Source organism: Cynara cardunculus (assembly GCF_001531365.2).
Source record: "Cynara cardunculus var. scolymus isolate 2C chromosome LG 5, CcrdV1, whole genome shotgun sequence".
In the NCBI taxonomy this organism is placed as follows: domain Eukaryota; kingdom Viridiplantae; phylum Streptophyta; class Magnoliopsida; order Asterales; family Asteraceae; genus Cynara; species Cynara cardunculus.
This window is the reverse complement of record NC_037532.1, coordinates 35269083-35280095: the sequence shown is the minus strand read 5'-3', so window position 1 is coordinate 35280095 and position 11013 is coordinate 35269083. Positions and strand designations below refer to the sequence as shown.

At 35.9% G+C, this 11013-nt stretch overlaps 1 protein-coding gene across 1 annotated transcript; it reads left to right on the top strand.

Moving 5' to 3' along the window:
* The first annotated feature begins 2523 nt into the window (after nt 1-2523).
* LOC112513280 (protein RIK) lies at nt 2524-10835 on the top strand. Its single transcript, XM_025119499.1, has 12 exons — nt 2524-2690; nt 3753-3987; nt 4728-4826; nt 4965-4999; nt 5079-5154; nt 5333-5428; nt 5513-5599; nt 6037-6130; nt 6215-6329; nt 6765-7254; nt 9014-9200; nt 10125-10835. Exons 1-12 carry the CDS (start codon nt 2614-2616, stop codon nt 10244-10246), a joined length of 1713 nt encoding a protein of 570 aa, XP_024975267.1. The 5' UTR covers nt 2524-2613; the 3' UTR covers nt 10247-10835.
* The last annotated feature ends 178 nt before the right edge of the window (nt 10836-11013 follow it).

Sequence of the window (11013 nt, the reverse complement as noted above, 5' to 3'; positions counted from 1 at the left end):
TAAGCAAACAGAAGCTGTAGACTAATAGATTAAAACAGAAGGAAACATAAGCAATGGAGAAGCAAACAGAAACACAGGGGTTATGGACATGAATCACAGGGGCTATCAAAATCTCTAAAAATCAGGCGCATTGAGAAGCAAAATTGATAGATATAATAGAGAAGTAAAACCAAAAGCAAACAAAAATATCAGGTGCAATCGATTTCACAGTCGTTTTCAAGTAGGGTTCCTTTCTCAAAAGCAAAATCGATAGTATAGTGGAGAAGTAATTACCGATTTAAAGCTTGCAATCGATTTCACAGTCGTTTTCAAGTAGGGTTCCTTGAAATTGATTTGAAGCTCGCAATCGATTTCACAGTCGCAATTGATTTCGCAATCGATATTGACTGATAGACAACGATAGGCTATTGAGAGAGGCGAGAGGCATGTTTTACCCCTGATTGTCTTTTTTTGGGCTTAATGTGGACAAGGGCTATTTTTGATCTGTGCGAATAAGCCCCAAGTAAACACACCATTTTGGCTGTGCGAATAAGCCCACTTATTGATTAAGCTCATTAACCCCCAAGTAAAACACCCTTAGTAACATGATACAAGATAATGATATCAACATTAAAAAGAACTAAAAATTTGTGTGGCGTTTTGGTTTTTAATGACATTATTGGCGTGTGATTAAATGAAAACCGTAAAATAATGTTAGTTTATGACCAATTTTTCGAAAGAAATTTGAAGGTTTTTTTATTAACTATAACTAGAAGCGTACTCACGCAACGCAGCGAGATACATTTCGATTCTAATGCTTCTTTTTTTATATTAGAGTTTTATGAAAACGGTAATGTTTTTATATTTGAATACCTATAAAAATTTCTATCAAAATTAGTATCAAATTAACTATTTCAAAATTCTCAATTTTTGTATAATTTTTTTGTTCCAATTTTTTTAGTATATTTTAATTTAGGTTTAATGACAATGTAATGTTTTTTTATAAATATAATAATTAAGTATTTTGTTAAGACTTAATAATTATATTAATTATATTTTAGATTTTTTATATTTAAAATGAGATGTTTATCTTATATTTTATTATGTTTAGTTACAGATGGTTACACTAATTCAAAAATGAAACTTTAATAACCTAGGCATGGGAATGGTCCCCGACCAGTCTGGGAACTTGGTCCTCCCGCCTCGGTTGGGGACGGGGATTCCATGCTAAAACAGGGATGGGTATCGCACTCCCACCTAGGCATGGTAATGAGGTGGGGACCCCGATCATCGATTCCCCCATCTTTGTCCCCGTCCCCATTCCCGCCGAGGAATTTGATGACATCCACATCCTCGTCGCCAACGGGGAATGGGGATCCTCAACGGGAAACGAATATTTTTTCCCATTTGTGTAAGTTTTTTTAAATCAAATATGTGAGACGCTACGTATGTTTAAATCTCACATTTTCCAATAAACCTAAAAAAAGACAATTTAATAAAAAAACATGCATCATCATAAATAACTAATAAATCGAAAACCAAAAGAAATTAAATTTAATATAAAAATTAATGTCACATATACCAAATATACCGAGTATTATCCAAAACCACATAAGTAGTATCCAAAATATATTGAAATAAAAATTACTATTTACCGATTTAATAGAAAATATAATTTATTAATTAATCTATACTATATTATAAAACATTTGACAAAAACTCTTAAAAACCATTCTTTATGCATGAAGTAATGTTTATTAATGCATATTACATAAAATTTAAGATTACAAGTAAATTGTGCGTAAGTACAACTTATTAAAGCTCCATTTTTGAATTCGTATAACTAACTGCAGATAAACATAATCAAATTCNTTTTATAAATATGATAATTACGCATTTCGTTAGAACTTAATGATTATTTTAATTATATTTTATATTTTTGATATTTAAAAATAAGATGTTTATCTTATATTTGATTATGTTTATTAGTTAGTTATATGAATTCAAATACATAACTTTAAAAAGTTTTATTCATGCACCATTTACTTGTAATTTTGAAATTTAAGTAATATGCATCATTAAACAATAAATAATGACAAAAATGGTATTTTATCAATTTTATTTAAATGCTTTATAATATATTATAAATACTAGTTTTTTTATATTTGTTTTTATAAGACTGTCAAGAAATTTTTAAAAAATTTCAAGAATTTCTTCAAGTCCATGCATTATTTAAATTGTATTCTAATACTAAAAGATCGTTTACCTGGGCAAGCGCTTACCAAGTTACATTACATTCTTGAATGAATATACTAAAGACCAAAAATCTTACATGAAGAGCGAAGGCAAGGACCGAGAGTCTTAGCCATTTTAAACGAGCCGTTGGAAATGTTGATATCAACTTATCATTTGTTGGTTTTAGGGGTTTTACAGAGCAACTTTTAGAAATACGGGGGGTGTAAATGTGATTTTCACATAAATCAGGGTGTATTTGTGTAAATTTAACGGGCAAACATCTATCTCCCGGGAGCCGATGGCTACCATGGGTCCAATATCGGTTCGTATTGAAGTCTGTGTATCCGCAAAAGATACCATCGATAAATCTTGCAGGAAGAGCAGTACCTCAATCAATCAATGACAGAGGACGATTGCGCTAGGGTTTCTATGCCTGAATCCAAACCTGCAACCGATTCATCTAACACGAAGCAAAGGTATTCGATTTGCTACATTCTAAACCCTAGTTTTTGCTTTATTGGCCGTCCAATTGGCAAAATTTCCCATCGAAAGCGTATTTTATTATCTTATTATGAATGTAATTTTATTTTATTGTCTAATGTTTATTGTTTATGCTTATCGTTTCGCCTGAATGGTAATAGTTATTTAGGGCTTACCTCGGTTTATGGATTTATATCGTGCATGCAACAGTAACATCAACTCTGTAGTCATTAGTCGCATGATAGAGGAGATGATGGTGGGATTTTTGGGGAAAATTTGGAAGATGATTGTTATGGTTTGGTGGTTCTTTTCATGGAACTACTGTAACAGCAAATGAATTATTGTGTGAATATATGGGAACGAGTTCACCCCTTCTAAAATGGTCGTTACAGATTTTTTCAGGAACATATAGAAGAATGACAATTGTTACCTCTAGGTAGAGACCCTTCTTACTTGGGCGATGGTCTTTGTGATTCTGTATTTCTGCTCTGGCTGTAGTCAATTAGTTTAAATTTCAGATTATTTTATATTGTAATATCCATGTGCTATGTTGTTTTTTTTACTGTTACTTGATGGTTTGGCGCCTGTAATTTGAACATGAATGTGAAATCTGCCGTGTTGAGTTATTTCTTGCTTATATGGAGTTATATCTTTTCATTGGTTTCATTGATATATGTTGTTTATGGTAAGAATTGGTTGGAGTTATGTCAACCATGTCAAAAGAGGAATACAGTAAAATAGCTATGGCATGTTTGGCGAGCAAATATATTAGTAAGGGACCCCCACATGTTTGTTGCTGATACAAATTGGATTATTGCCGATCAACAGGTTCACTTTAGTTGACATTAACCATAGTGGTATAATCTATATCTTTTTAATCTAGCTAGGGTGTATGGGCACTGCAAAAGTAATCAGTGCATCTTTGTTTATTAGACCGTACTTGATCCCTGTTCACCATTGTTTTTGGTGTACTTGCATACTTCTAGATTTTTATGCTTAAGCTTTAAAGTAACATTCATCTCAAGTACGGTATTGGTGGATTATTTTTTTTTTTGCAGGAAAAAGAGAAAGTGGGATCAACCAGCTGAGTCCTTGGTTTCAGCTGGAGTAGCAGTCCCTGGAGTCCTTCCCCTGGGCAACATGGGATCTTTTATGGGGATCACACATCCTGGTGTTGTTCCAGTTTCTAGTGCTTCTCTGATAAATCATTTTACTGCTAGTTATGGACATTTACAGCAGGTTCTGGCACCCTCCATGCAGCAGCATGCTATTTCACTGGCCCAAAAGATTCAAGTAAGATTCAAAAGGGAGGTTTTGGTTTTTCTTCCATCTGTTGTTTTCATAAGTAATTCATTGTTGGGACTTGCCCAATATAAGTTGGTCAAAAGATTAATTTTACAGTGGCCATCCTTGTTTGGATTCCTGTTAGCATATTGGATATATCATGCTTGCCATATGTTTATGCAGTATTCACTATTCCATCTTATTAATGTTCATTCGGCTAAAAATAACTAGGAGGGGCTTAGCTCCAATTGTATTATCCCACACTTTATAATTTAGATATCGTGGATTCAATCCCAATGAGGGAATATGAGAAATATGTAGCAAGTGAAAATAAGAAGAAAAACTAATTGGCTATTGTCAAATCATTTGAAGGAACATCCAGTAACTTAAGATTATGTGTAGATGGCTACTGTGTTCTTAAAATTCTTTTGAGAGTCCCAGACATGATGGAAGTAATTGGTTGCTAATTGGTAACTATTATTGTGAAAGAATTGCATGGGAGAGTATTATGGTTCAGGAAAAATATTGTAGTCAATTATATATATATATATATATATATATATATATATAAAGTTGCTTAAAATTTTAATTGTTCCCGTGCATGTATACGTGTGTCATTCTATTTATCATGCTTATATATGAGCAAGGTTCAGGTCTTGGTCTTCTTTTTAAGCTAGCAATGATGGAAAAATGTAACTTTTCTTCTTTTGTCATTGTAAGTATGCATTAACTGCACATCCTTCTTGTAGCCAAAGATTCAAGAGGAGTTGATAGCAAGAGAAATTGTCATTAATGATGCAGAGTCGTCTGTTCGCTATAAGCTTACCAAACGCCAAACGCAAGAGGAGGTGCATCTATCTTCTACTGGTTTTATATATTAATAACCAGCTAAAAAGCTGCGATATGCATGAGATATGTTCCTATGGGTAGACTTGGATTTGAATTTTTGTTACTTATCACTGATAGGGTGTTATAACCTTTTGCAGATTCAGAAATGCACTGGTGCTATAGTGATAACAAGGTAATTAGCTCACCTAGGATGTGATGTCTTTTTCTTCTGTGTTCGTTGTTCATATGATGATGTTGAAGATCTCATGCAGGGGTAAATATCGGCCGCCAAATGCACCATCTGATGGTGAAAAACCATTATATCTTCATGTTTCTGCTGGCACCCATGTAAGTTTGTTTTTTGTTGCTTTTCTCTTAGGGGCGAATTGTGAATTGCAACTAGTTTTCAAGTTCTTCAGATTTATTCTTTCTAATGGGAAGAATGCTGATTTTGGTATTTTGATGGTTATATTTTTCTATGGATGAAAAAGCTGTAGCAAATTAACTATTTGGTTTGCTGCTGTAGTTGGAAACAACAGCAGACAGGATAAAAGCAGTTGATCAGGCAGCTGCAATGGTAGAGGAAATCCTGAAGCAGGGTGCTGTCACTAATGGATTGAAGGTGAAATGGCAATTGGTTACATATCTGAAGGGTACATTGCCAAAATGATTTGACATATGATTCATTTTTTACTCTATGTATCAGGTGATTCAACCGTTTAGCACATGTGTGTATGTGGGTTTTGAACCAGATCCCTCCTTGAACATTATTGCTCGGATTCGTGGACCAAATGTGAGGTTCTCTCTCTCTCTGTTGCATGCACATCTTATAGTGATCAGAGTTGTTTTAATGGATTTATGTAATTATGTTGATGTTTATTGTTGGAGTTTGTGCATGCTTGTTATTCTTCTTGTAGAAGATAGGAAAGCACGCAACCATTTTTCTTTTACAATGTGTGTGAACACAGTACACATTAATCTAGTTTGCAAATCCTGTAAATATGACAACCAGTCCTGTCTTTTCTGTGTGACCATAATTAATTGCTTCATTGTTTGTTCTTTACTTTTATTGCATTAATCCTTTTTTTGTATTTCATTTTGTAAATTTTATGAAGTTTTTGTTACTCATGACGAAGATGAAAGATTCTAATTTTGAAGCTTTCCCTAACATCTCCATACGATTGGGAGAGTTTTTTTTCTTTTGCTTCTGGTTGGGTTTTGTACATGCAGGATCAGTATGTAAATCACATTATGCATGAAACAGGATCAACTGTCTTGCTAAGAGGACGGGGTTCAGGAAATTTGGGAAGTTTAAATTCTGAAGGTAGTATTTATGTCACTGTTAGGATGTCCATTCTTTCTATTTCCTAAATTATAAGTTCCCTATGCCCTTTAATTTTGGTTGCAGAACAGCAGCCGTTGCATCTCTTCTTGTCAAGTAATAATCCTAAAAGCCTTGAACATGCAAAGCTTCTGGCTGAGAATCTTCTGGATACAATATGTGCAGAGTGTGGTGCCTCTAGGTACTATGTTGAACATGCTTTTGTGAGTCATGGTGTGTGTGAACATGAATAATTTCAGTATTTAATGACGGGATTCACTGTTCTAACCCAGCATGCAGTATTTCATGGTTTTCCTCCTTTTTCTTAATACACCCTCCGTTCCAAAATAAGTTTCTACATTTCTAGTTTGTCCTATAATAGGTGGCCATTTTCAATTTAAGTGCCTATTATCCAATTCTACCTTAATTATTAGATGGGGAAATTCATCACTTCCACTATTATTAAGGGTAAAATTGTCATTTAGTTGATAAAAAAATGTGCCTTTTTCATTGTGGACATCTATTTTGGGAGGGAGGGAGTAATTTTGAACTAGTTGACATGGATTAAGCTTGATTGCATACCATGAGGTCCCATTTACCAAAATGATTATTTCTGACTACCGTTTTACTGTTCCAGGGTTTCATCTTGTAAGGTTTATGGCGCTGTCCCACCACCACAGCACTTGTTGGTGGGAGTCCCGAATTCTGCAGTTGGGTTGGAAAACACTGCCAAAATAACTGCCAACTCGACATCATCGGCTGCAGACTTCATTCGACCCCCATCAACTCCTTTGATTACATCGCCTGGCCCTACCACTGTTCTTTCACATGGGACTGCTCCCCAGAGTCTGGGAGGCTTGAATCCCGGGATTAATCCTCAATCGTCATTAAGCCATGGTACGAGCTACAATGGGTATGGTGGGATATATCCACAAGCCACTCCTTTGCAACAAGTTGCGTTGGCCCTTAGGCAATCCACTTCTCCTGTCACTTCTACTGTTTCTTCTACCCAAAAAGATGGAAATATAACTGCAAACGCCTACTCTGAGAAGGAAAGACGTCCCCCCCAAAAACGGAAGTTTCAGGAACTGCCTGTTGCTGCAGAAGGGCCTGTGAAAACACATCAGGTATCTGTGCTCTCACCCTGTAAGTATAATAAAATTTTGGCTTTTCCTTTTTGTATTTAAGAGCTCCACAAAGATCACACTCGGTGGTTGTTTCACTCCCTGAAGAATTTGGTACCTATGGCCTGAAATTGCATTGTCGATAGAGGGACCTTATAAATTACTTTCAGATAAAACTATATTTGAAATTTGTTCATCAGAAATCTCCAAGCACCTATTCATTTAGAGTGTCATTCTATAATGTACAATCACTGTAAATTATATTTATACCCCTCGTAGGTTCCCCAAACCGAATTGATATGTGTATTTAATGCCTTTGTGTGCCACTGTGCTAAAACATCCTGAAGATTGGAAACGTGAAAACACAAAAAAACGAATGAAAAGGTATAACAATATGGATGTCAAATTAAAGAGAATAAAATTCTGGTTTTTGGTATAATTTGTTTCGCCCCAATTTTGGTTATATTTCGCCTATTTTCGAGGGTAACCACATTTATGATCACGTGTCTTGGATCAAATCAACAGGCGGTTTTCAGCCTTTTTTGTATTCTCATTTGAGTCTTTCTATAAATGGATTATTTGGGTTCTCCTTTTCCTTTCACACATGCACATTTCTTTGATTAGCCAATTCTTGGTATTATTTTGGCTCTGACTTTGTATCACTTAATATTACAGGTATTTTCTCTGACCTTGTATGAAGTTAACAGCTGATAGTGGACCTGTCTATTGGACATTTGTATTTTCACAGGGTTTTCGAATGCGTAGGCGGCCCGAGACTGGTGCTGCTTTGGTGCTTTTAATTCGACTTTCTCTGCAGTCCACTCTATGCATAATTAATTGTCTATCTGAAATTGCAATCCCAACAGGCATGAAAGCGCAAATCACCTTACGTTTTCAAATTGAGTCTTCTTTCTTCTGAAGATCGAGTAGAACACATCTGCACAAGAAAGCATCCATGTGCATGCTAGATGCTTTTTTACCTTTAAACTGCACCAGTTGGCTTCGGCCATCAAAGAAAGCGGGAAATCGTAGGTTTTGGTTTGACCAATAGCCAAACCAGATCAAACGTATCCGTACCGTATATCCCTACTTGGAAGTAGGATCTGGGGAATGGTAGGAGCTGTTTGGTTGGTTTTCCATCAAGTCCTATATGGATAAAGATGTATGCCTGCATTAATCTGTCTGTATAGATTGGGAAGGTTTTTGTTTGGGAGGGTTTTTCATAGATGGAATAAACTTGTTTTTTAATCGGAGGGGCAGGTTTTGGAAAAACTTGGTTTTCTGAATAAAGCTCCCCCTAATAGCTTACTGAATAAGCCACTTTCTATATTATTAAGCCTCTACCTAACAGTCATATATAGTTGACCCAATAAGCCATGAGTCCCATTAAGCTGTTAACAGACAAGCTCCAAGTACATTTGCTGAAAAAAATGTTAGAAGGGAAAAAGAGCATAGAAAATCTAGACAAAAGTTTGTTATTAGTTACTTCAACTAGAAATGGGCTGTTTATGCTACTTCCGCTTGCATTATTTCATGTGCATATGCAACATAGACGATACAACTACACAGTTTTGTTGCAGATTAACAGCAACACGACGCCCGTGTTTCTTCAATTTCATGTAGTTTGCTCGTTTCGAGCTGTGCTTGCATAATTATCAAGTTTTCAAAGGGTTCAATTTCTTTATTTATTTTATTTTTTATATTATTGATTAAAATTGATCCGGGAGAATCCCTTTGGATTGTCTGCTTATGACTTGCGCAGACTAACCCAAGGATGGTGTCATCTATGCCAGCTCCGGTGAAGCTGGTTCAGCCATCGTCCAATGGAATGATGCCGCCCCCTCCACGGAACATGCCCCCACCGCCTCCAAAATTCAATTCACCGACCACTGTCACAAAGGTGCTCGAGGGAAATAACGCAAACAAATCAGAAACCAAACCAGTACCTGGTAAGTATACGAACTTATACTTTCTATCACTACAACAAAATCGGCTTTATAGGTTGTCAAATATGTTAGGTTGTTTTAAGGACTTAACAATTGTGCGTCATATGTAAAGGTGTTACAATTAGGGGTGTAAACGAGGCGTGCCGAGTCGAGTAGTAGGTTATTCGAGCTCGGCTCGAAAAAAATTACCAGTCTCGAGCTCATTTCGAGCTCGTATAACTTTTTCAATGTAGGGATCGAGCTCGAGTATTGTTTGAGTTATCGAGCTCGATTCTCGTTTATGGGCTCGAACCCACGGTCGACAAACTCGTTTATTGGCTCAAGTTTGATAATTTTTATATTTTCATTGTATGATTTATGAACATATTAGCATGTTCGGCTTGAAAAAGTGTATGCTCGAATGGCTCGACTCAACTCGAAAAATTTAATCGAGTTTCCGGACGAGCCGAGTCAAACATTGGTTGTTATGAAGCTCGGCTCGTTATGTTAAATGAGTTCTATTTTGTGTTCAAGATCGACTCGAGCTCGAGTAGCTCGTTAAAAGCTCGACTCGTTTACACCCCCTAGTTACATTAAGTTGATAAGATGCTTTGGGACATGCTAGCAATTTTTTCGATACATTATTGAAATAAAGTGTTTTGTTATCTTTCTTATATGACATTTTGGTGAAGTGTCCTATGAACACATTTTTTACGTGACGTTTTATTTCAAAAGTGTCATAAAACTTGTAAATGCCCCACAACTTTCTATCAACTTACTGTAACACCTTTACATAGGACGTGCAATTGTCTGATCCTATAAATTTAAGTCCTATAAACCAGTCTATTAGGACATATTTGACCTCCTATAAAGCCAATTTTGTTGTACTGCATCGTGGGTTACTGAATGTAATTACGAGTTCGTCTCATGACCCCCCAACCATTTCAGAAACTTTAATCAGTCTTATGGCGTATGGAGACGAAGATGATGACATCGAGGAGCCCACTGAAGAACCCGTTACAAACGATTCAAAACCATCAACTGCTTCTAAACCTTTCTGGGCCGTGTGAATCTAAGACGTTGGCTTGTATGTAACTGGTAATAACCAAACGAATTACTTATGCACATATACGGAAAAATCTTTCTATTGGAGGCATTAAAAAAACGGAACTTCATTGGAGCTGAACGCCAAGATTTATGACGGACTTGTTATTGTCTCTTGTGTATCGGGCTTCAAAACCGAGAGATCAAGGTTTCGGTAATCTTGTTTGTATATTTTGAATCGAATAACGGTATTTGGAGGGGTGAGTATGCAAACTGTAGGTCAAATTAGGAATGAACTCCATAAATCAATTGCGTTTGAGATTTGAGGCGATATGATTTTAATTGAAGTTATTTTAAAAGTTTTAGGGGCTATTTACCAAACGCTTACCCACTTATCAAGTTACATTACCTTACCGAATCAATACGGCAAGGATCAAAAATCTTATCCGGTAAGGACAAAGGCAAGGACTGAGAGTATTACGTGGTAAGTGATGATGACGACTCTTATCACGGTTGGCATTTACTGGGTAAATTGTTGCATACGATACCGTTTTGATGGACTAAAATCTTACTCGGTAAGTAATTGATGGTGTTGAATTTTGCCCGTAAGCACTTACCCGGATAAGAGTTGGACAAGATTTCTCATAGATCCGTCCAAAGGGACGGAAAGAGAGTGAACATATCAGTTGTCTTTCGGCATTCTTGCTTATATATAGGGGAAATTTATAAAAATAACCGGTTTACACAACCCTTTGCCACAAAATAACCACATTTTAGAGGTTTTGCCAAAATA